This window comes from Trichosurus vulpecula, chromosome 2, assembly GCF_011100635.1.
Source record: "Trichosurus vulpecula isolate mTriVul1 chromosome 2, mTriVul1.pri, whole genome shotgun sequence".
Classification (NCBI taxonomy): Eukaryota; Metazoa; Chordata; class Mammalia; order Diprotodontia; family Phalangeridae; genus Trichosurus; species Trichosurus vulpecula.
Window position 1 is genome coordinate 293,782,068 of NC_050574.1, and position 26,214 is coordinate 293,808,281.

The window sequence follows — 26,214 nt, forward strand, 5'->3', positions numbered from 1 at the left end:
ACTATAGCTTGTTCTTTGAATCCTTTGCCCTCTATAGTTTTCTAAGTCTTAATACAATAGGTCCTCATTTCTCCCTAAGGAAAAAAAAGTGTTTTAGGGTTTTGTGGGGAAAAAAAATGGCACGAATGAATCTTACAATACAGGCTCTCTTTAACTGAAATTCTTTCTTTTTGAGTTAGCCAAAGACAATTTATCTAATACCTGTAAGAAACTTTAATTTCCAAAATGGGGGTGGGGGGGAAAGCTGACTTCAGCCCGCCCTCTTGTGTAATGCCAGTTACTTAATAGGTTCCCTGTATGTGCAAATTTGTTCTTAATATTTTCTCAGAGCAATTTAAAGGGTATCCTATTGAAATTTATTAGTCTTCCTGTTTTCCTCCAGCCTCCCTTGCCACTGCTTTTTCTTTCCATCCTTCCTTGCCTCTAGCTGTCTGTCCCCTTCTTCTTCTCACCCCACCCCCCTTACTGAATATACTCCAGTTAACCCAGCTGACAAAATTCAAAGGAATGATCTATGTCTTCATTTTGTTAAGAAAGATTAATGTGGCCTTAAAAAAGACTCAAGAATTCACATGCCAAGACATATATCCTTCCATATTCACGCCAGTCTTGTTAAATAGATATTATTGTCTTGCACAATAAAATTACTAATTGCATGAGACTAGGATTCCACACAGTGTCAGGATCCTTATCTTCTTTTCTGTGTGGAGCAAGTTTTCCCTGCTAATTTGCCTCTCAAGAAGGAAATGCGCATTTTTTCACTTTCTTTATGGGAGAAATAGTGGGCTTTGGGAGAAGAATCTGGAGGGAAATGCCTTTAATCCCAGGGACTCTCCTATAAGTGATGCATTTGCTTATGTTAACTTTGCAGCTGAAAAAAAGCAGCCAATAGTGACCTCCAGCTTCCATAGACGAAACGTTTGAAGATTGATCCGTATTCTCCCCTAACACTAATTCCTCCCACTAAGATTTCATGAAAGCACCAGTCATTGATGGTTTTCATAATGAATTTAAACAGAGAGGCTTCAAAGCTGCTACTTTCCCAAGTGCAAATGGAATGAAGTTAAGAAAACAAAACACACCATCCTCTTTTAACTTTGGAAGCAAAATCTGCCTCCCTCATATCTTTTAAGGAAAAACCTCCAAATCTGTAATGCCTCTTATATGCCTTCTGAAATGTCTAATGATGATTTGGGCTATGATACCTACATCTGGCAGTTATATTTCAATACCCCCTCCCCACCCCCATCTCAAACCTTCACTACTTTTTAACTCCCTAGTGAAGAGAATATAGAGGCAATCCTTAATTTCTAAATGGCTCATGTGTCTAAAAAATGCCTACCACAAGTCAGCCGTCCATTACTCACATGCCCTTTTGTTAAACTTAGAACTTTTAGAGGTTCTGTGAGGTCAGGAATGGGAAAAGTGAAGGAACTGTGGGGGGAAAAAAGGAATAATACCTTCTGGAGAGTAGGCCATGAGAGAGTAAGCCTCAGGGCAGGGTCAGTCTGTACAGATGCAGTTTATCTACCCCAAAATAATTCCTTCCAATTTTTTTCACTTTAATCTTCTCAACCTCAAATTCTATCAATTAGGGATTCATTTGAATTAATAAACATCCTCTTTTAAAAAGTGAAAATACCCCTGGGCAAGTATTCAGTCATTAGTCATTTACCTTAATGTAAATTAGTTCATTTGGTTTCCTCTCTTTCTAATACCTAAATGAGCTCCTAGGGACTGAAGATAAGAAAGTTTTGATGGGTTGGAAGGAAGGTCATTAATTCTGAAGCATGAAATACTTTGGAGGGGCGGTGGTTAGGTCAGCAACATAGCATTGGGAAACCTGATCATCTGATAGATTGAATAGAAGGGAAGTATACAAAGAAAAGTAGGAGGATATTGAAGATTACCTCTGTTCCAGAATTGTTTCTATGGTCAGCTGTGTACCCACAAAATCATTGAGCAATTTGCTTCCTACCTACATTTCTTGGTCCTACTCCCAGAACCCAAACTTCACGGAGGGTTTAGCTACATTATAGATTAAATAGTCTGTTGTGAGTGCACCTAGGAATCTAGTATATATCATTATGGTGATATTCATATATGTGTGTGTGTAGAAAACACGTTGTTGTTTTTGTTTTTAAATGAAGAAGTTTCCTAAGTTTCAGATAAACAACATAAGAACAACTTTGTAATATCCTGTACTCAGCAAGGAAAAAAGAAGATTCAGTCTCTGCTCCTTTCTCTGCAATAATTTTGTTTCATCTTGACAAAATTACTGAATACTGAGCTTGGGTGTCCCTGAGACAGCTGGGTGATGTAGTAGATAGAGTGTCTAACCAGAAGTCAGGAAGATATGAATTCAAATGTTGCCTTAGATGCTTAATAAGCTTTGTGAACCTGGGCAAATCACTTAGCCTCTCTCTCTCCTCTTCTGTAAAAATATGGATAATAATAGCATTTACCTCACAGGATTGTTGAGAGGAGCTCATAAGATGGGTGATATAGGTAAAGCATGTTGCAAGCATTTCCATAAATTAAGGAAATTGACTCATACATGTGAGAATACATTGGGATAGTCTCTAAGGTCTCATCCAGTTGTAAATCCTATAATCCTTTATGGTAAAAGGAGTAGAGTTTGTTTCTTAAGTTAATCACTGTAAGAGCTTAAGGGAATGAGATGTTTCAGTTCTAACCAATCCGGAAAGACCAGTCTTAAAATTTAAAACCAACAGGTATCCTTAGAGTCACTTCTTGGGCTATTTTACAGACATCTCCTAGAGGAGTTCCATTATAGTAGTACAAGGAGAAAGCTAGATGGCTTAGGAAGAACCTAGGTGGCTCACTGGATAGAGTGCTGGGCCTGGAGTCAGGAAGACCTGAGTTCAAATATGACCTCAGACAGTTAGTAACTGTGTGACTCTGGACAAGTCACTTAATCTCTGTTTGCTTTAATCCACTGAAGAAAGAAATGGCAAGCCCCTCCAGTATCTTTGCCAAGAAAACCCCATAATGGGATCATGAAGAGTCTGTGAAATCTATGCCCCCTCCAAAAAGAGCTGTCAATCACATCTATAAAACCTGGACTATGGAAAAAGAGACCAGAGCAATGGGTACAACAGAGGACATTGCCCAATCAGCTTAAATTCCTAAATGGATGAATGTAAATAAATGAATGTAACCACAAGGCATGTGCCACCCCCTTAGCAAAATAATTCCTTTTTAATGTAAAGCATATAAGTTTAGCATAGTCCTAGTCACACCCACCTTGTAAGCATATAGATAAGTTTAGCTGGCCCCCAAGGTACATTCACATAAATAAGGTACCACCTGAGCTCACCCTATGTATGCACCCCAGATAAACCTATTTCCCCTCCCCTTACACGTGGTTATGCCCTTCTAAAATTGCATAAAAGCCCATTGTTTTGTCCACTTGTAAGCCAGCCTATGCCACAGCAGACCGGTCAGTTTAGTCACTAAGGTTGACTCATTAGCAGGATGGGGAAGCCCACCTGACTGCCCAAGGGGAGCCACAATCTGAACTTGCTGGTTGCCTTAAAGGGGTGATCTAGTACCCTTGATACCCAGTCTTCATCTTCCCTTCCTCAGGAGCAAAGCTCCATCCACACAGGGAGGGTAGTGACCCGGCTTTGCTGGCAGCTTGATGGGGCGGGCTCATACCCCTGTAAGTGCAGACAACTCTGAGTGGTTTTGCTTAAACTTGGCCTTAGGCACTTACACCTGGTGGTACAATAAACATCTTGTCTTGAGCATTGCTTTCCACTGGACTCGAGTCACTCCTGCCACCAGCACCTCTCATCCCACAAGTTAGACACAACTACACTACTGAATAACAACATAGACCTGGAGCACTGGACTTAAAGTCAGAAAGATCTAGATTCAAATCCTGCTCCAGACATTTGGCGGGTGACATTGGCCACATCACTTAACATCTCTGAGACTCAATTTCCTCCTTTGTAAAATGAGGATTTTGGAATCGACTTCTAAAGTTGCTGCCAGCTCTTAGTCTATGATTCTGTGATACTACTTCTCATTCAATTTTTGTTTCCCAGTCTGAGGGAATGTGTGTGTGTGTAGAACTCTTAAGCTCTGTAGACTCTTCCTCAGGTTAGGAGGAGGGAATGAAGTGGGACAATATTTAGTGACCCTAAGTCTCCCTGCCTCGTTCCCCCTGCTAAGTCCCAAACTGATCAAATTTGCTGAGTTAATCCCTAAAGCTTCTAGGATCAGAGCAGGCATCCCTAGGATTCCTAAAGCCTTATTGCATGATTTCCTGGTAACTGCTTTTGCTATATTGAATCGATTTATCTCCCTTAAGATACAGAGGGTCTCTAGGGTTGTGGTTGCTTTCCTCAGGATGACTAAAGCTTCTGGGTCGGTGATCCCATTCAAGGCATCTGGCCACACCTAGAACCTGTAGGAGCCTTAGTCATTCTATTCCTGAGGCTTCACCAGTGAGAGACTGAAAGGAGAATCTTCTATCTTGCCATAATAAGAGTCGTAGTTTGAAAAAGACATTAAAATTTATTTTGGTTAATGAAAGCTGATTTGGTTAATGAAAGCTGATTGAATAATCTCTTTCCACATCTACGTTGGTTTTCCTCAGCTAAATCATTATTTTGGCCACTATGTAGACAAGTAACTGAGTTCTTTGGAGGTGGGAAATGAGACTTTCCTGTGTGCTACATGTGTACAGTTGGACCTAGTCACTGCCCTAATGAAGCTTCTACTCTGAGTATACATATATGTTTCTATCTCAAGGGAGGAAAAATGCTGTTAGAAAAACATCTGTATTTCCTATTCTAAGGGCCCAGATAAAAGACAAAATATGCAACCTGCCTGCTTCATGTAAATCCATGATGAATCAGCTTGCAAGTGAACAAAAGAATTACGGCATATGCCGTTAATTCATTCTATATGGAGTAAACTTGGGCCTTAGCTGCATTACAAATCAGAAACTGTTTTCACATGCCAAAGCTGTAGGGCATGTTCTCTTATTAATAAATTGCTTCCAATCTTTCGATTGCCTCCAACACTACAAAGCAAGCAGGAGATGAACTGAATTAAGTGCATTAGATAAGGTGAAACCATGGAGAGCTTGTAATAAATTGCCTTTTTTTTTTTTTTTTGGTGCTTTTAAATACAATAAAGCAATGATGGCTTCAAACAGTTGATTTCAAGTGGTTTATGATTTTGCAAACCATGAAAAGGATCCAGATGCGGAAGTGATGAAGTGTTGTATTATTTTAAGGAAGTTGTGATATTTGGTCCAGTGCATTTCATTTCTCACCGGACATGGACAATAGCTTTTTATGTTTTTCTATTTCTTGGACTTGTTCGAGAGAGATGTGGAATGAACGGAGATGGTGCCAGAGGCAGGCGGCTCCTAACACGAAATGCTTAGACTGCCATAGCCCAGCACACATTTTTCAAGTAATGAATATGAATTTCCAATGTAGTTTACTGTGCCCTCCACTGAGACTTCTACAAAGAGCATCAACTGAAGCAGGTGTATTAAATGACAGTTTGCAATGGGTTTTATGCACTATATTTTATTGCTTATGCAAAATCCAGCAAACCACTTGGGTCTCAGGGTAACTTCAGAGAGCTCTTGCAACAAGAAAAGGCTAAGACGTTGACTAATGATGCCATTTCCCACCTCCTGAAGGGGGAGTATAGGGGAATCTCAACATCAAAGTCAGGATATGTTTCCTTAGAGCATTTCCCTACCCTTTGGAGGAAAAGATACAGGGTGGGAGCAGTGCCTAAAGAGTGATGACTTAGCTAAGTTTCTTTGAAGGGTCGAACAACTTTCCACTCGGTCCTGTCATTGTGTATTGGAAAGGCAAGACAGATGAAACAGACCAGCAAGCAGGCATTTTAAGTAAAGGAGAGCAAGTTAGGACTGGGGTGCTGAGCAGAGGTATTTGTGATTTACTTTTTTAGACTTTAACGTGGGTCTAGAGATAAAGGAAAACCAAATGCCTTTCTTATCCTTACCACTCAGGAAGTTGGCATTGACAGTTAACCTTACTTGGCATGCCTAATGAGTTCAGTGAAGACAATGAGGAGGTTCTCTGGCCACTTGCTCCCTTGGTATTCCCCAGGCCAGTGCTTTCCTAAATGCTGATGCTAGGCCTGTTAGTATTTCTGAGGAGTCTCCACTAATTGCGTTAAACAGAACTGTTTAAATTTACCCTGCTCACTCGGAACCCATCCAACACCCTCACTTCACCAAGGGCGAGTGCCGAAAGCTGACGACCTATTGAGACACTCGTGTGGATGTATACACTTGTGTATGAAATCGAGTTCAGAACTAAGGTAGAGATTAAAACAGGTGGATTTATTGTTGTAATCACTGAGCATATCCATTTTAAGGAGGTTGTACTATCAGAAACCCCAGTACATTTAAGCTTTAGAATGGTACCGGGGGAGGGTAAGCACTGAGCTTGCTCCATAATGTCAATAGTAATGTCCACAGCTTATGCCACTTAGTAATATCTGTCATTTATGGATCAACTGTAAAATGAACCTCTTCCCAAATGCGAGCATTTCTCAGTGAGCTCTACAAGCCAAACCAGCTGTTATTTAAACAGAAGTGTTTCCAGCTGATGGATGCAGATGTATGGAGTTAACAGCTGTGGTTATGAATGTACATGCACACACACACACACACACACATCCTATATATTTGAAGATGTCACCACCCAGATAACATCACCATTTGAAGGTTTTTATGCCTCTAGAGGAACTCTAAATTGCAAAATCATTACGTTGTTTGGAACTTTATTACCTTAGGTCAGCATTTTCCTGGGCAAAAAGGAAATTCCTCTAGAAAAAGTCACCTCTGGGAATCCTCACATGTATGAACAGTGAGCAGTTTGAGTTGAAGGGTGCCCTGGGTCATAAGGCCTAGTGGGGAGGAAAGCTTGTGATTCATCTCATTCTCTAAGAGAGGACTAACTCATCTCTGCAACAAAAGGGAATCATTTCTAAGTAATCTCAGTTGGGCTATACATCAGAAGGGGGATTAAGGAAGGGAGTTCTTCCCTCTAAGGTTTTAAGTTTCATATTATCCTTAGGGGCAGCTAGGTGATAGAATGCTGGGCTTGTAGTCAAGATGATTCATCTTCCTGAATTCAAATCTGGCCTCAGAAACTTACTAGCTCTGTGACCCTTGGGCAAGTCACTTAACCCTGTTTGCCTCAGTTTCCTCATCTGTAAAGTGAGCTGGAAAAGGAAATAGCAAACTACTCCAGTATCTTTGCCAAGAAAACCCCAAATGGGGTCATGGAGAGTCAGCAACATCATCATTATCATCCTTTTGGGGAATATCATGAGGTTCCAAGAATACCTAGAACCATAAAATCTCAAAATACTGGAAAGGACCATGGAGAATATTTGGTATCCAGCTCTTATTTTCAAAATGAGGAAGCTGAGACTGAGAGATAAAGTGACTTTTTCCAGGTTGTATACCTGGTTAGTGTCAAAGCTAAGTATATAACCCAAGTCTTCTGACTGCTCCTAGTTTAGAAGATTCTCTCTTTCTACTCTACCCTACACACTCCCATACCTTTAAAATGTTGGCATTTAAGGCTTTTTTTTTTTCAAATTTAACTTGACACCACTATTCTATAGTCTTGAACTCCCTGGAGAATTACTCATTTTTTTTTCTTGATGCCACATTTCAAAATGCTTTAAGACAGAATCAAAAGGATTGCAGATTTAGAGATAGAAATTATGTCAGAACCAGTATAGTCCAACCTCTCCACTTCCCCACTTTTTACAAATAAGAAAATTGAAGACCATCAAGGTTAAATGACATGCCTAAGGTCACCAAGGTGACAGAATATACACACAGGCTCTTCGAGTCCTAGTCCAGTGGTCTTCACACTTTAAGGATTCAGGAGCAATTCTCTCACAGCTCATCAACTACTGCTGTGCCTGTACTATCCTTTTTAAATCTTGACCCTTTAGGGGACTATATACACTGTCCTTTAATCAAGAATTTCTTGTCTTCATATCTTTCCAAATCCCAACATCCCATTACTCCCAACATTACCTCCTTTGCTTTTGTTTTTATACACTGCCAGATGAAGGTAAAAGAGTAATAAAGCTCTTCTGATTGGCCCACCTCAAATTTGTTATCTAATCTCAAATGTGCCTTCATTACTGTAAGGTAATCCTATTCCTCCCCAATTTAGTAAGTATCCCTCTCACCATCATCACTATTCCAAATATCTTCTTCTCTCCTTAACCCCACAACACTCCTTCCCTTACCTTCTCAGCTAAAGACTTTGTCTTATATGGAAGCCATTTGCCTCAAACTCTGTCCTCTCCCTCTCCTCATCACCACACATCTGACATAATCCGCTACTATCACCACCTTTTCTTTAGTTCTTTATAAAGAGTAATGTCTCCTTGCCAAGGCCACTCTGTGTCTCTCGGGCTTCCTGTGGGTCCCTTTCCCTCCATGATTGTTTGTCTCTGTCTCTCTTTCTTCCCCCACTATGTGTGTCTCTCTCTAACTCCCATCTCTCTTCTCTGTTTCTGTCACTCTATCACTCTCTGTGTCAGTCTGTTTCTCTCTATCACTGTGTCTCTTTGTCCTGTCTTTGTGTGTCTCTCTGTATGACATTCTCTCTCTCTCTCCATGTGACTCTCTCTCCCTCTCCCTGTTTTTTTTTTTGTGTGTGTGTGTGTCTCATTTTCTCTGTGTGTCTTTTTCTCCCCCTCTCCTTCCCTGCTGCCTATGAATATACCAATTTACCTCATCCTTGGAGAAAATAATTCACTATATCCTACTGTTCTCCTCTATCTTCCTTTCCTATATAAACTCCATGAAAGAGCCATCTGTACTTAGTATTTCTACTTCCTCTCCCTCTCTTGTAAATTTTGGCTTCTGACCTTATCACTCAACTGAAACATCTTTCTCCAAAGTTACCAGTAATTTCTTAATTGGGCAGTGAGGTGGAGCAGAGGATAGAGCACTGGGCTTGGAATCAGGAAGACTCATTTTACTAAATTCAAATCTGGCTTCAGACACTTACTAGCTATGTGACCTGGGCAAGTTACTTTGACACTGTTTGCCTCAGTTCCTCATCTGTCAAATGAGCTGGAGAAGGAAATGGCAAACCACTCCAGTATCTTTGCCAAGAAAGCCTCTGAATGAGGCCAGGGAGAGTCAGACACAACTGAAAAAACAACTGATTGAAATCTCTTAATGAAAAGATTTAATAACCTTTTCACAATCCTAATCCTTCTTGACCTCTCCACAGCATCTGACACTGCTAATCACCCCTCTTCTCTGAGAATTTTTGTGACATTACTCTCTTGATTCCCTTACTTAACTGATTGTGTCTTTAAAGTCTCTTCATTTGCTTTTTGTCCATGTCAGACCCACTAGTTGTGGATATATTCCAAGGCCCTCTCCTGGACCCTCTTCTCTTTTCCCTTTATGCCATCTCACTTGGTGATCTCATGAGCTACTAGATGTTCAGTTATCATCTCCATGCAGATAACTCCCAGGTCTATATATCCCACCTTAATATTTCTAGCCTCATATCACCAAATTGGATATTTGGTCACCTATTAGATATTTTGGAATGAATACCAGGAGCAAGGAACCTGCAGCCTGAAGGCCACATCTGACACTCTAGGTCCTTGGGTGTGGCCTTTTGACTGAGTCCAAACTTCACAGAACAAATCCCCTTAATAAACTTCTGTGAAGTTCGGACTCAGTCAAAAGGCTGAACCCAAGAACCTAGAAGGCCACATGTGGCCTTGAGGCTGCAGGTTCCCCACCCCTGGCCTCTACACCATAGGAATCTCAAGTTTAATTGCCCAAAACATGACTCATTATCTTTGCCTTTCTCCCAAAACCCACCCCTCTTTTGAACTTGCCAGTTACTATCAAAGGCACTAGTGTCTAGTTACCCAGTGTTTCAGTATCATCCCTTGACTTTTCACTCTCACCCCACATGTCTAACATGAGGCCAGATCTTGTCCTTTTTATCTCCACAGTATCTCTCACATAATTACTCTTCTCTCCACTTCCACAGTCAGGCCTCATTGTCTCTCCTAATGGTCAGCCTGTCTCTCCCCACTTCAATCCATCTTCCGCACAGTTGCCAAAGTGATTTTCCTAAGGTATAGAGCTGACCATATCACTGTCCTCCTCAGTAAACTCCCTATTTCCTCTGGGATCAAATGTAAAGCCTTCTCTTTGGCACTGAAAGCTCTTCACAACCCGGCCCCTTCCTGTCTTTCTAGCCTGTTTGCTGTTCCTTGCATAGGACATTCCATCTCCTATTCAGTGCCTTTGCACTAAATGTTTCCTGTTCCCAGGATATCCTTTTTCCTTCCCTTCAGTACTTAGAATCCCTACATCCTTCAATATTCAACTCAACTAATGCCTTCAGTAAGAGGCTTTTTCTCATGTCTCAGCTGTTGGTACCTTCCTTTCCAAGGTTATTTTCTATTTATTCTATCTTGCATCTATCTCCATATGTATAAATCTTCCCTATTAGAATATAAGCTTCATGAAGACAGGGACTGTTTTTTGCTTTTTCTATGTATCACCAGTGCTTGGCATAGTACTTGGTACATGGTAAATACTTAATAAAGACTTCTAGATTTATTGCTTAAACTAGGATTCAATCACAGGTTCCTTGACTCCAAATCCAGTGGTCTTTCTACTACCCCAGATTGTCTGTAGTTCAGAAGCCATCCCCCTCAGTATATGCAAAGGAGTGGTAGGACGTTGCTAGAAACCATTGGAGTAGAAGGAATAATTTCCTACCTACCCGCCACCCCCAAACTGAAAGTACCCATGTCAATGAAGTAGACAACTGAAATAAGAGGTATGAGTCAAAATCTCAGACTTTACAGCCTTAAATATCACTAAGGGATTTCAGGAAGAGAATATAATGTCCCTTTTATCAGAATGTGGCTAGCACATGGTACTCTGAAGGTGACGATGATGATGAGGAGGAGGAGGAGGAGGAAGAGCCTCAGGTTTATTAGAAGGCCAATGAAAAAGAGCAGAGATAAACATGTCAGTGATCAATTTGTTTATCTTTCCAGGAAAGAAATGGCATTTTCAGCGACAAATAGAAGACAGCATAGACATCAATTTAAAAATGCTATTGACTCATCCCCTCTGTGGTGGTTGTGCCATCAGTGATACCTCTTTGATTCACTCCAGATTTGAGTACAATTTGGATGCAGAAAACAGTGCCATAGTGTCATAAGTTCAGAATAATAAACAGAAGAATGTCAAGTTAAAAAGAGAATAGAGCAGGTCCATAAATCATTGAAGGGTATTGCTAATGCTGAGATAATAAGTAATAAATATCTGTTCCTCTGAATCCCCCGTGGTAAATGGCAGAACAGAGTGAGACTGCAGTGGAAAAGAAAGTGATTCTGAACAAGCCATTGCCACCTACAAAGTTATAAACGACCAAGCAGCCTAAAGCCAAAGTGAGACTAAAACAAAACTAACAAATGGCATCATATATTATGGGCGGGTTGTTTGTTTGCTATAATTAAGTTGGCAGTGATGGTTAACAGCCTTGAAAATTAAGCACAACAACAAAAAAAAATCTTTTGAAAGGGGGTAATCAAAGGCTTCTGAGTAATGAAGTTAACACATCCATATTACCAGGAAAAATAATGCCTTTGTGAGGCATCATTTCATCTCCTATGTGTTGTTTGTAGTGTGTGTGTGTGTGTGTGTGTATGTGTGTGTGTGTGTAGAGTGTTATTCTTTACAAGAACATTTCTTTTTTCCTCTCGGGCAGTATTGTAGCTCCTTAGCATTTACTCCTTATTTCTTCTTCTTCCAGCTTAGCGGAGATGGGATGAATGTTCAGGAGAATTAAAACTATGCTTTTTTAGAATCCATTGCCCCTTCTTTGTTTTCTACTTCTGAAATGCCCTTTTGATCATCCCCCTTTTGTTCCTGTAGTTTCATGTTGCTAAATTAATGTCCTTAAAACTATGCTTTCATGGGAAGGGTAGAAAATACTTAGAACACAGGGCACAAGAACTCTCAGAAAAGAACTATCTCCCTGAACCTTCGACACCTCTTGTGCCTGACAAACTGTGCCTATCACCGTAGTAACCAGGCAAAAGTACAGATAAGCTTCCTCTTCTCACACTGTTCTGATTAGAATTCAGAGACAGTCAAAATTCTTTGCATGGTGTTTAAAAAAATACTGAGCACTTGGGGAACAGATCGAAGATTTTCTTTTTTTTTTTTTTAGTTTCTTTCAAAGCTCAGGAAAAATACATATAATTCATCCAAACATTTTCCTTTGAGGACTTGTACCAATCCCCACATAGCATATTCAATGTGATTTAACTCCAACTATGATGCAGTAAGTGTTGGTCATTGATTGGGTAGGGGAAGATTAGATTCTTTTTCAAAATCATACACACACTAGAGGCAGTTTGACATACAAGCTTGATTTTTGAGCACATATGTAACACGGGGTAAAAAATAGTGGACCATTACAGCCTCTGTTGGTAAATTTCTGTCTGTACTGAGAATGAGCAGAAGCATGAGACTATTGGAAAAAGAAATGGATGTTCCCAAAGAGGAAACACTAAACACTCCATGCCCTTTTTAAAATTATTGTGGCAGCAAAGATTAAGATTCAAGTTAATGACTCCCCTCCATACCCAAAGTGATAAAAGATATTAGTATGTGTTTTTAAGTACATACTTATCATTGAGAAATGGTATGGTGTGGTGGAAAGCCGACTTTGAAGTTAAGAAGATCTAAATTCAAGTCTTCTATACATACTGCCTGTGAGGTCCTGGTAAAGTGACTTAATCCTTGGTGCTTTAAATAGTTCTCTTTCTTTCTTCCTTTCTTTCCTTTTTTTTTTTTTTTTTTGAGGAATTCAGGATTAAGTGACTTACCCAGGATCACACAGCTAGTAAGTGTCTGAGGCCAGATTTGAACTCAGATTCCCCTGACTCCAGGCCCAGTGCTCTGTCCACTGCACCACCTAGCTGCCTCTTAGTATTTGTTAAAACTGCAAGTTGCAGTGAGGGTGCTGACCTTCATTGATAAATAGAGTTTTCTTACTTGTGAGTTCATTATACCAGTGAAATCATGGGTCCAATCCTTATCCCTATACTTACATAATTTTTATATAATACAGCTATAGTCATGGAACATTTACGTTTATGTAATGGTTATATACCATAGACCCAGTAAAAGGTCTATGCAGAACTTTGCGAAGATATACCCCACTCCCACACATAGCTACCAGAAATAACCTAATCTTTCATCTTTGAGTTGTCTATCCCCTCACCTCTTTTTCTGGGACCTTCAGTTCTTTTGGGATCTATTTAAGTGGTAGCTTATGTAGAAATCTCCAGCTGATATCATTTCTCTGCTTCTTACCTTTCCCGCACCACACTACCATTATCAGTGTCATCCAGAAACAAAGCATCTTTACTAAAAACCATTGAGTTGAAAGTCACATTGAAATGTCATCATATCTATCGCCCTGCTTCTACTCTGGAAAACACCTAATGACAGATTGATTAGGACGATATTAATTCAGATGAACCCCGTGAATGGAATTAAAAAAAATTGAATAGGAAGTAGAAGAAATATCACAGAGGAATATTCAAGTTGAAAAGGACCATAAAGCTCCCATAGCCAAACCCCCTCATTGTATAAATGGTGAATCTGAGGGCCAGAGAAATTGGACTTGCCCAGGGTTACCCAGCTCAGGGCCAAAGGCAAGTTTACAACCCAGATCTCCTAAATTAAAGTGTTCTCTCTACTGCATCATGCTGTCTTTTCAAAAAGATTCTTCTCATTAGGGGCCTTTTATTGGTAGCTTCAACAATTCCGATTCACTTACCCAAACCTGCTCTGCTTACCTAATGAAGAAGTAATATTTCCCATTCTGTTTCCCAGACTCTAAGGTCTCTAGCAACTATGGAGCATAGAAGAAGTTGATAAAGGCAAGGGATAATATACCCAAAGAAAGAAATGAAGATTCACCTAAGCTCAATTAAATTGATTTCAACTCATAGGTCCTCCTTTTGACAATGGTAATGGAGTGCTTGTCTAGAAATGGCATTTTCCATAAGGAAATCGATGATCAAATATATAGAATTTGACAGAGGCACTACTAAGCATGTTTTCACTAAAACCGTAGCTTGGGATGGTTTCAGGAGCACATGGTATGTCATAGACTCATTATATAGGCTTTGTGAAAGTGTGTCTAAGGATATGATATTCATGAGCAGAGGAAGGAAGGAGACAAGTATTATGCCTACTATTTGCCAGGCACTCTGCTAATGAGCACTTTACATTTCATCTGATCCTTACGACAACCCTAGGAGGTAGATGCAAGTATTACTTCCATTTCGTAGTTGAAGAAACTAAGGCAGACAGAGTTAAAGTGACTTGCCCTTGGCCACACGGCTAGTAACTGACCTGGATTTGGACTCAGGTCTTCCAGACTCCAGGCTTGGTGCTCTATCTATTGTGCCACCTAGCTGTAGCCAAGGAGTGACCATCTTTCCAACCTTTAAGCTTACACAGCTTGGGATAAACCTTTGGGATCAGAAAATATCACAGACTCTCTAGATCCCAGGAATTCAGTGGGCTCATCTGTGTGGTGAAAGGGGCTCTCATGGAGGACAAGATTTACTGAAGCAAAAATGATCCTCTGGCTCTGAGTGAAGACCCAGAAAGTCAAACACACACGAGGCTTTCCAAAACATATTGGGAACCACCATTTGCAAAATCAGATTCAGGTTCCTTTTAGAAGCAGTTGCCCAGCAAGTTGGTCAGCATTGCCAAAGCATGTGTTCGTATTTTATTAAGAGACTTTGACTTAAATGAGAAGGTGAAAGCAAATACCTAAAAGGCTATTTACGGAACTCACTGCACCCCATCCCCCACCCATGCTTCTGGGGTTGCTGCAGGATTGACTCAGCCACAAAAAGTGGTTCCATCTTTCCAATGTTTTCTTTTCCCTGTTTTATCCCAAAGGTGCATCAGATGTCTTAGAGACCAAGTCACTATGGATATTGACATAGGTTCCAGGGCAGAAGCAAGGCTTGCAGTACTACAAAGTTTTTGGGATGTGATAGCATGGGGAGAAGGGTGAGAAGAAAAAAGTTAGTGTATAATATGAAAGAATACACACACATATACATACATGTGTGTGGATGGATGTGTATATATGTGTATGTTCTACACACACATGAATACATACATGCACACATGTATATATGTAGTTTCAGTCCCCTTCCCTCCCCACCCCAGAGTGTCCTTTCCATAGCTGGTTCCCAGGGAAGTTCTTTTCTTTAACAGATGTTCTTTTGTAAATGACCTTTAAGAAAGGTCTTTAAACCTTTCCTGGAGTCCCATGTATGAACTTCATATACAAGGATGATGAGAATCAGGCATTCAGTAGAAATGTGGATACTAATCAAATGATCTAAATCAGGGATTGCAGGAGGTACGAGCACCATGCTCTACTTTGCACACAGTAGGTATGTATTGAGCAATAAAAAATCCATTTCCTTTTGAACAGTATAATTGTGCTCCAAGAGAAAATGTGATGGCCTCTCATGACCTTATCACTTTGGTGCCAAATCCCTAACCTTCTTAGATTCCCCAGGATAGTTCTATGACATTTATCTGATGTTGGTGATCCTAGATATTGGCTGAGTGTTCACTGAGATCTGCTACAGTTCAAGGCTCAGATAATGAAGAGACAGTAGATGTTGCCCTCAGTTACACTAAACTGGACAGACGTGGCATGAATAGGGAGAAAGGCCAGGGAAACGGTTGAGGGGAAAAACTAGGTTGTCAGGATGACTTTGGTTACATCCAACTCCAGAGGGCATCTGTTTTATGAGACTGCCTGGAAACTGCAACATTGCAGGAAGCCAGGTTGGATCATTTTAAAGAAAAGCCAAAGGTTTCCTCTTCGGATACCATGGGACAACTTAAATTTGTGCTTAGGCTTCTTTGCCAGAGCCAAGGTTTGGCTCTTAGACTACCTGCACTTGTGTAGAGAATAGAGATTTTTTTCCAGAATATTTTATTTGGTCGTTGGCTATCTCCTAATGAAGTCCCTAGTGAAGGATGGAGAAGTGAGTTAGTTGTAGTAAAAGAGAGTGACAGAAACCAACGATACAGAGGAATTAGCTCATATTTACTGTTTGCCAAACTGATCAACTTATCTTTATCTCAGGGACTTTAGTTACCAAGAGCATGGAATTTTAAAAGAAAAGCTACTGCTCAGTTAGACTAACATGACACAGTTTTTTTTTTTTTTGTTTTTCTATCTATTCCAGAAAACAATCTCAGTCTATGGAGGAACTATGACCCAAACAAGTAGAACATGTGGGAAAAAAACCACCTCAGACTCAAACAGAGATAACGTCTTCTTTCCCCCCTCTTTGTGTAATCAATAATTTAGTTCTGAAAAGCAGACCTACTTTCTGCTTTCTGTAAAGTTGGCGCCCTCTATTCCCTGCTTCTCCAACCCTGCTGAGCACAGTACTCCCCCATTCCCTTCTCTTTTTCTCTCTTTCATTGACACAAGCACTCTTTCTCATTCCTTTCCCCACCACCCACCAACTCCCTTTATTTCTGTTTTATAACTTCTCCTAATTCTCTCTTCATCAGTTCAGCACACTAGTTAGAATGTGGCCCTAATATATTACATATTGTTTCAGGAAGGAGTTGATGGGGAAGCCTGGGACTTGATAATGTGATACCAATCCAGACTTCACTGAAGCGTGTTGTCTTCAAGCCAAGGCCATAACACTGTCAATATGCAAATGACTGTTTCTAAATATTAAGAAAGGAATTGGATGAAACTATCCAATTGGTAGGTAGGAAAAATTCTTTATTCATAAAATAGAGAAATTATTGTCAAATCATTTTATGCCAACTTTCTCATCTATTTTTATTGTAATAGGGCTTTTAATTTGATAAGCAGAATAAAGGAGGCTTTATTTTAAATTTGGAAAGAAAAAGTTTGCCTTTTCTCCATCTCCGTTTATATCATCCCAATACTTGATTGTATCTCCCCTCTCTGTAACATTACCACCTCTAAGGTCTCTGGAGAGCCTTCCTCAACAAACAGTGTTAACCCACACTCAGATATTAAGAGGCCTCTCAGGATTGATGTGGTATATAGATGAATCAGCCAACAAATGCATTACTGGTACAGGGCAAGAGAGTCAAGGAAATACAAACCTTTCCTACCTTACAATGGCACTATCTTTTCTTCTGTCATGATATTCATTCCATTGGCAAGATAGTGGAACATTGGTCTTTAACAGAAAAAAGAATCCCATGAGCCTTCAGTACAGTTTGCATATATATATGATTGAACAGAAGGCTATCACCTGAGCAACAGACTTTAATAGTTAACTTTTTTAAAAAAAATCTTGCTTTTTTACATGAACTTTATTTCTGAAAATAAATGCCCACTTGTATCTACCTACTCCTCCAGCCAATGGGCCATTAAGAGTAAGAATGAGAGAAAGTGCAGTTAGGTAAAACTAGCCAGTGCATTACCTGAGCATGACAATTCATACAGTATTTCACACCTATCCTATACCCAACTCTTCAGGAAGAGAGACTTACAGTTTTCTCATCTATTCTCTTGGGCCATCCTTGGTCATTAATAATTGCATAGCCTTCAGTTTCACCTTTTTTTGTTATTTCCATTAATATTGTTGTCCTTGTATACGTTGCTTTCCTGGTTCTGCTTATTTCATTCTGTATCAATTCATGTCTTCAAGTGCTTCCCTAGATCCTTCAGAATTATCTTCTCTACAGCACAGTGATGTTCCATTGCATTTATATAGTACATTTTGTTTAGCCATTCCCCAAATAATGTGTATCTATTTTGTTCCCACAAAAAGTATAACTGTCTCTTTTCATAAAGTGACAATTTGTAACAAATTCTAGCCAAAATAGCGACTTTCTATAAATGTCACCAGTACAAAGCCACTTAGTACCTAGAGGACATTGGGAAAGTCATTTAGCGTTTTTGGATGCCACTTTCTGCACATGCAAAAATGAGGGAATTAAATGAAACATTCTCTCAAGATCCTTCCAGTTCTAAATTTGATGATCCTGGGTCTCACAGACTCATAGACTGAACTTTAAGGACTAGATAGTCCTTAAACTAGATAGTCTAACTCTTTCGTTTTACAGATGAGGAAACACATCTAAAGAGGTCAAATAACTCATCTGGGCACCACAACTGTTTAGCAACAGAATTGGGATAGAACGGGAATCTCCTGCTTCCCATCCCAAGGCTCTCTCTATCAGACCACACAGTACTTGCAGATTGCTCAAAATAAGTGTTCCAGATAATAGATTAGGTATGTAGCAGTACTTACGATTTCTCTATGATGATTTAATGTTTTGCAGAATGCTTTCTTTTCCTCACAGAAATCTCATGATAGAACATTACTATTTGCAGATGATGTCACTGGGGCACTGAGTGACTAAGTGATTTGCCCAAGGGTATAGAGTTAGAAGGGGGTAGAACCTGGGTGTTTTGACACGCCCCCCTCCCAGTTCAATTTTCTTTCCACTTTGTTCCAGGAGCAGTTTTGCCTGGAAAAAGAATTTTCTGATCTTGAGAAAAAAAGAACCAGCAATCCATATTGTTCTAAATGCCTTTCAGTAGCGCCCCCCCCCCGCCCCCACTGCCTTTTAAGTATTTAGGATTATGGCTTAAATAGTAGAATCATCTGAACATGTTATTCTAGATTTAGAGCTGAAATAGACTACGGGTGATTTAGTCCAATTCTCTAATTTTTTCGTATGAGGAAACTGAAGCATTGAGATTAAATTTTGATAACTATTAATGTAGCTGGAGATTGCCTTTAGGAGCTGTTAAAGAGGGGCCTAATGTTGGTAGAAAGGTGGTACCTTCCACTGAGGAAGTCTGGGTGGCATTTGAGCTTTCTCCATCCAGGCTTAGTCCAGACAGCTTTAATTGACAACTTTTGATTGACAGAGACAAGTGACTCTCAGTTAATCCAAAGAGATGGACCTACCAGAATTCATTTTAGCTTTTTGTGCTGTGTATTTCTTTTTATGTGATAGTCTTTTCCTTTCTGTCACAGAAATATCCTGTAACATTTCTACATATGATAAAGGGTTTTGATTCATCTCAGAAGCAAAGTTTGCTTGGTAAATGATTCTTACCTGCATCTGACTGATTTCACCTCTCTCCATTCTTTTTTTTTTTTTTGCACATTTTATACTTTATTATTTATTTTTTAGTTTTCAGCATTGATTTCCACAAGATGTTGGGTTACAAATTTCCTCCCCACTTCTGCCCTTCCTCCCCGGTACAAGATGGCATATATTGATTACCCTGTTCCCCAGTCAGCCCTCCCTCCTGTCACCCCACTCCCCCCTCTTACTTTCTTGCCCTTACTTTCTTGTAGGGCAAGATAGATTTCTATGCTCCATTGCCCATATATCTTATTTCTCCATTGCATGCAAAACAACTTTTTTTGAGCATCTGCTTTTAAAACTTTGAATTCCAAATTCTCTCCCCTCTTCCCTCCCCACCCACTGTCCCTAAGAAGGCAAGCAATTCAACATAGGCCACACATGTATCATTATGCAAAACACTCCCATAAACAGTCATGTGAAAGACTAACTATATTTCCCTCCATCCTATCCTGTCCCCCCTTATTCAGTTTTCTCCCTTGACCCTATCTCTTTTCAAAAGTGTTTGCTTTTGATTACTTCTTCCCCCATCTGCCCTCCCTTCTGTCATCCCCCCTTTTTTATCCCCTTCCCCCTACTTTCACGTGGGGTAAAATACCCAATTGAGTGTGTATGTTATTCCCTCCTCAAGTCAAATCTGATGAGAGCAAGATTCATTCATTCCCCCTCACTTGCCCCCTCTTCCCTTCCAATGAACTGCTATTTCTTGCCACTTTTATGTGAGATAATTTACCCCATTCTATGTCTCCCTTTCTCCCTCTCTCAATATATTCCTCTCATCCCTTAATTTGATGTTATTTTTTTAGATATCATCCCTTCATATTCAACTCACTCTGTGCGCGCGCTCTCTCTCTCTCTCTGTCTGTCTCTCCATACATGTGTGTGTGTGTGTGTGTGTGTGTATGTGTGTATGTATATTCCCTTCAGCTTCCCTAATACTGAGGTCTCGTGAATTACACACATCATCTTTCCATGTAAGAATATAAACAAAACAGTTCAACCTTAGTAGGTCCCTTATGATTTCTCTTATGATTTACCTTTTCATGCTTCTCTTGATTCTTGTGTTTTAAAGTCATATTTTCTATTCAGCTCTGGTCTTTTCACTGAGAAAGCTTGAAAGTCCTCTATTTTATTGAAAATCCATATTTTGCCTTGGAGCATTATACTCAGGTTTGCTGGGTAGGTGATTCTTGGTTTTAATCCTAGCTCCATTGACATCCAGAATATAATATTCCAAGCCCCTGTGATCCCTTTTAATATAGAAGCTGCTAGATCTTGTGTTATCCTGATTGTGTTTCCACAATACTCAAATTGTTTCTTTCTGGCTGCTTGCAGTATTTTCTCCTTGACCTGGAAACTCTGGAATTTGGTGACAATATTCCTAGGAGTTTTCTTTTGGGGATCTTTTTCAAGAGGCAATCGGTGGATTCTTTCAATTTCTACTTTACATTCTGGCTCTAGAATATCAGGGCAGTTTTCCTTGATAATATCTTGAAAGATGATGTCTAGGCTCCTTTTTTGATCATGGCTTTCAGGTAGTCCAATAATTTTTAAATTATCTCTCCCAGATCTATTTTCCAGGTCAGTGGTTTTTCCAATGAGGTATTTCACATTGTCTTCCATTTTTTCATTCCTTTGGTTCTGTTTTATAATATCTTGATTTCTCATAAAGTCACTAGCTTCCACTTGCTCCAATCTAATTTTTAAGGTGGTATTTTCTTTAGTGGTCTTTTGAACCTCCTTTTCCATTTGGCTAATTCTGCCTTTCAAGGCATCGTTCTGTTCGTTGGCTTTTTGGAGCTATTTTGCTGTTTGAGTTAGTCAATTTTTTAAGGTGTTATTTTCTTCAGTATTTTTTGGGTCTCCTTTAGCAAGTCATTGACTTATTTTTCATGATTTTCTTGCATCACTCTCATTTCTCTTCCCAGTTTTTCCTCTACTTCTCTAACTTGCTTTTCCAAATCCTTTCTGAGCTCTTCCATGGCCTGAGACCAATTCATATTTTTCTTGGAGGCTTTTGATGTAGTTGACTTCTTCTGGCTGTATGTTTTGATCTTCTTTGTCAGCAAAAAAGAAATCTAGAGTTTGAGTTTGAATCTGAGTCCTTTAGTGCTGCCTGGCCATGTTCCCAGCCAACTACTTGACCCTTAAACTTTTCGTCAGGGTATGACTGCTTGTAGAGAGTACTTTGTCCCAAGCTTTAGGGGCTGTTCTGCTGTTTTCAGAGATACTTCTACACAGCAAGCTCTGCCACAGCAGTGCTCTTCTTCCCCCAAGAACTGCCAACCACGATTGCCGCCCAGATCCAAGCAGGTTCTGCACTCCTGCTCTGATCTGCTGCTTAATTCCTCCCACTAGGTGGGCCTGGGGCTGGAAGCAACTGTATCTGGAGCTCTGGAAGCAGCCTCAGAGCTGCACCACTTCTGCTGCCCCCAGGGCTAGTGCTTACTCCACAATCCTTTCACTTCAATCCAGCAGTTTTTCCACTAACCTGCTCTGTTGTCTTTGGCGTTTGTGGGTTGAGAAGTCTGGTAACTGCCACAGCTCAATGATTCATGGTCCTATGGCCTGTTCCACCCAACTCCTGGTCTGGTTGGTCTGGGTGTGGCCTATGCTGGGCTGTGCCCCACTCTGCTCCCAGCTCCATGTGATAGAACCTTCCCAGCGACCATCCAGGCTTTCCTGGGCTGGAGCCCTGCATCCCTCTGCTATTTTGTAGGTTCTGCAACTCTAGAATTTGTTCAGAGCCATTTTTTACAGGTGTTTGGAGGGACCTGGGGGAGAGAGCTTAAGCAAGTCCCTACTTTCCAGCCACCATCTTGGCTCCACGCGCCACCCCCCCGCCCCACCCATGTATCTCTCCATGTCTTAATAGATGAAGTTAGGAAGACAGAAAAATTCGGCATCTGGTGATGCCTCTGAACTAAGCCAGACCAATCCCCAGGCCTTCACTCAAAGTCTTTCTAGTTTGGTAAAGCCAACTAGTTCTTGTGATCTCCTCGAATAACCTTTGAAAACCCATGGTTTTACCTCCTATCACAGGAAATTAAAGTAGGACATAGTGAACCCACTGCCTCCACCACAAGTGACCATAAAATAGGCAGAAAGAGCCCTGGATTTAGAATATAAGGACCAAGGTTGTCTTTCTTATTACTTGTGTAGCTTTGGCCAACTTGTGCAATCTCTTTGGGCCTCTGGGCCTTTTGGGCACATGGACTATGACATGCCCAAGGTCGCAGAGTTAGTGAAGGTCAGAACCATCTCTTCTGACCTCAAATTGAGTCATCTTTCCACTCTATCACAGCTGCTTCTTTGAGAATGAAAGTAGTAATTCTCCCCTGTCCCATTACATTGTTTTTGTTTTTATCAACCTCTTTACATGCATGTTGTCTTTCCCTTTAGAATGCAATATCTTTGAAGGCAGGGATACTTTCACTTTTCTAGTTATATTCCCCAGTACTTGGCACAGTGTAGGTGCTAAAAACAAAACCAAAACTTGGATGGTTGATTGCCCAGAGATCTAACTTGATGACTTTTAGCTGTCATGCCTGTTGTGTATATAATTGTTTAAAAGTTACTTTGCTCCTGGCACTCATTGTATACTCACCAAATATGAATGGATGATAGGTTTTGAATATTTGTTTTTTTTTCTTTCTGTAGTCTTTGTCCTGAGGATGAAGGAATTTTAGGAAAATGGCACATAGCCCTTTCAGGGGACCCTTTCAGTGGCCTGAGAAAGTTAATGTTATTTGCATAGGAGGCTCATTTTATCCCAATAGCAAATGTATCCAAATCCTTGGCAGAATCTGGTACACTGACAGCAGTTAAAATACATGTAGGCATATATACATATATATATACAACATGTATATCGAATTCTGCACCATACAAGACTGTAAATAAATTGCAATGTTTGTAACACAGCACACTAGTCTTAAATATTTTACAGTACAAAAATTACATCATGGTCTCCATAACCTTTTATTCAGTTGGATACATTATCTGTTTTGAGATAAATAAAATTTCAAGATTTCATTGAGAAGAATTGAGGTGACATCTTTTAGCAAATCTACATTTTTCAGGAAATCACATTGGACCAAAAACTCTAAATGACAAGTGCAGGTTGTCCAGTAGGTCTGTAGGGGTTGGTGGTGGGGAGTGGGGCGGGGCAGCACAGTGTGGAAAGCCTTGGAAGCTTCAGATTTGTTATTAGCCAATACATGGTCATGGAAGTGCCTTTTGGTTTTGTGTTCCAGGAATTCTGTATCGCAAGTCCTGTGCATCGTCTGCTGCCTGTCTCATCGCCTCAGCTGGATACCAATCCTTCTGCTCCCCAGGGAAATTGAACTCAGTCTGTATCAGCTGCTGTAAATCCTCACTCTGCAACGGGCCCCGGCCCAAGAAAAGGGGCAGCTCAGCTGCAATGCCAAGGGCAGGGCTCCCCACCACCATTCTTCTCTTGAAACTGGCCTTCTTCTCAGCGCACTGCTGAAATAGAAGGATGCTCCCCTCACCCCCACCTTTGTTTGTTTGGCTCTCTGTCCTCCCGCAACCCCCTTGATTATCTTCTGAAGCAACATTTATATAGCAGGACCTCGCTGTTCTTTTTTTCTCTTTGCGTCCTTAATGAAAGAACAGTGTAAAAAAGAAAAAAAATCCCAGAAAGAAACATTTTTGTAACCTATTACTGAATTTTCAATGTGCACTTAAAAGTGGGTGGTGGGGTAAGGGATGAGGAATTGGAAATCATATGTTCCCTTCGTGTTACAAGAAACCAGGTCTACTTTTTTCAAAATCGGCACTTAATGGCATTAAGGTGAATAACTTTATTTTAAGTCTCCCAACTTTTTTTCAATATTGTTTTTGTTTTTGAGGGATTGTGGGGATGGGAGAGGGTCACTCAAAAATGACTGCCTTATTTGGAATTCATACTTCATTTTCCCCCAAGTTGTTCTCTGCACCTAGATGGGGCTCTGGAGCAACCTCCAGTGCTTTACTTTCTGAGTTGGGCTCTAGTGATTCAAGACTCAATTGCTGAGGCCCAGAATCAGGCTTGGCCTCACTCTGAAAAGTTTTTAAGAAAACCTTGTTAGTTCTCCTTGCAGAGGAATTGCGCCAAGATGAAATGAAGATCAATGGGCGGGAAGAGCGGCCACTGCTGGTTGTAGAATTAAAATGGGCCCGGAGCAGTTTCTCTTTATTGGCATGCTCAAGAGTCAAGCGACAGCAGAGAACTTGGCTGAACACCTTTCGGAACTGCCGAGATGAGATGTTGTATAGGAGCGGGTTGATGACGGAACTGAGGTAAAAGAAGGTATCAGCAAAGGGAAGGAGAGTCATGTATGCCTTGAAATAGGAGCGAGTCCAGTCCTGCTTTGGTTTTGCCGCAGCCATGATCCTTCGAATCTGGTTTGGCATCCAGCATACTGCTAGAGTCACGACGATCAGTCCTGAGTGTGTAAAGGGGAAGAGAGAGAGAGAAAGAAAACAGCATGTGAAAAAAAATGATAAAATATTTAGTCTCTCAGTTCTGCACTTACCAGCTAGGAAATGGTACCAATTTTTCAATGTTTCGCTTGACAGATTTTTCTGCCACTAGCCAAAAAAAAAAAAAATTAACACTATTTCAAGGCCAGTGTAGTTGGCTATATCAAAAAGAAAACCATTAAATGTATAGATGGGGCTTATTTATACCTGTTGACATCTGTTCATTTTAAAATGGTTTCATTGAAATTTATATCCTTGGAAAACATTTTTTGTGGTCTATGAATTTGGTTTGTTCTTGTTTCCTTTTTTTTTCCTTTTAAAAATATAGCCATATTAGATTTGGCAACGTCTGTAAAAGACTAGACTTTGTATTTTACAAGATGTAGATCTGGCATTATTTTTAGCAACCTTCCTCTTAGAGAATATTTTTAAGCCGAATGGAAGTGTATATAAGCATATATACCCTTTTGATGGGAATGGATGTACATTTAATTATGTTGGGTTATTATTAAATTCAAGTAGTATCAGATTTTTGAATGGCTTATGTCATGAGTACATAGGTGCCATTTAGTGCTCAATCCTCACCATCCTCGTGGTTGACATTTTATGGCACATTTTGTGTTTTCACAGAACTTTCCCATTCATTATCTCCCTCTCCCTGAGAGGATTTGTTTTAATGGCTAGCCCTAAAATCAGTATAACTTGGCTTGGGACTTGAGTCCTTCATACGTCTTTAACCATGCTTCCTCCCTCTCAGTTCTATAGTCTAGAAAAATAACAGACTCCCAAGGAGGAGAGAGTGTTCATGCAACTATTTATAAATTATAATTATAAAGCATCCTCTGGTATAATCAAAAACTATATTTACATCTATACATTCGCATATCCTCTCAGGGCCCTTATGTATATGACCATTGACAGTTATGCTACTTTGATGGAGCATGAGATGTAATATACAATATACTTAACAACAAGTGTCTTGACCGCTTGTCTAGACTGGATAAGTAATGAAGGGAAAGCTGAAGGCCGCTTATCTTCATCGAGGTCTTTTCTCCTGCTGAGGAGACATTTAGCCATATTGAGAAGAATCTATATTGCTATAGTATTTCAAAATGCTTTCCTCGTAATCGCATAGCTAGTTCAGGAGCAAAAACTTGAACCTAGATCTTCTAACTCTCCTCTATACCATGCTGCCCCTCATGAAAAGATAATGGAGTCCTAGAGGCACCTCCCATTTGAAAAGAAGCATTTCCTAGAAGTGCTTCGTTTGGTTTTTCAAAAAGCTTCTTTCTGTTGTTAATGTTTCTTTGCATTCGGATAACACAGCAAAAGGCAAGATTCCTTATTGCTTTCAAACATACCAATCCACTAACAAGCCATAGGGAAACAATTGCTGCCAATGGTCTCTTCCTGTTTGAGATCAAAAATGAATATTTTCTATAATG

The 26,214-nt window shown here is 40.1% G+C and overlaps 2 protein-coding genes across 2 annotated transcripts in view; one reads left to right on the forward strand and one right to left on the reverse strand.

Moving 5' to 3' along the window:
- Window positions 1-25,052, forward strand: part of LYPD1 (LY6/PLAUR domain containing 1) — a 31,888-nt gene extending 6,836 nt beyond the window's left edge. Inside the window, exon 3 of the mRNA XM_036743005.1 lies at window positions 23,539-25,052. Coding sequence (XP_036598900.1) covers window positions 23,539-23,774 — 236 coding nt within the window. The 3' untranslated portion in view covers window positions 23,775-25,052. The remainder of the gene's footprint in view (window positions 1-23,538) is intronic.
- GPR39 (G protein-coupled receptor 39) overlaps window positions 23,240-26,214 on the reverse strand; it is a 275,581-nt gene continuing 272,606 nt past the window's right edge. Inside the window, exon 2 of the mRNA XM_036743004.1 lies at window positions 23,240-24,732. Coding sequence (XP_036598899.1) covers window positions 24,209-24,732 — 524 coding nt within the window. The 3' untranslated portion in view covers window positions 23,240-24,208. The remainder of the gene's footprint in view (window positions 24,733-26,214) is intronic.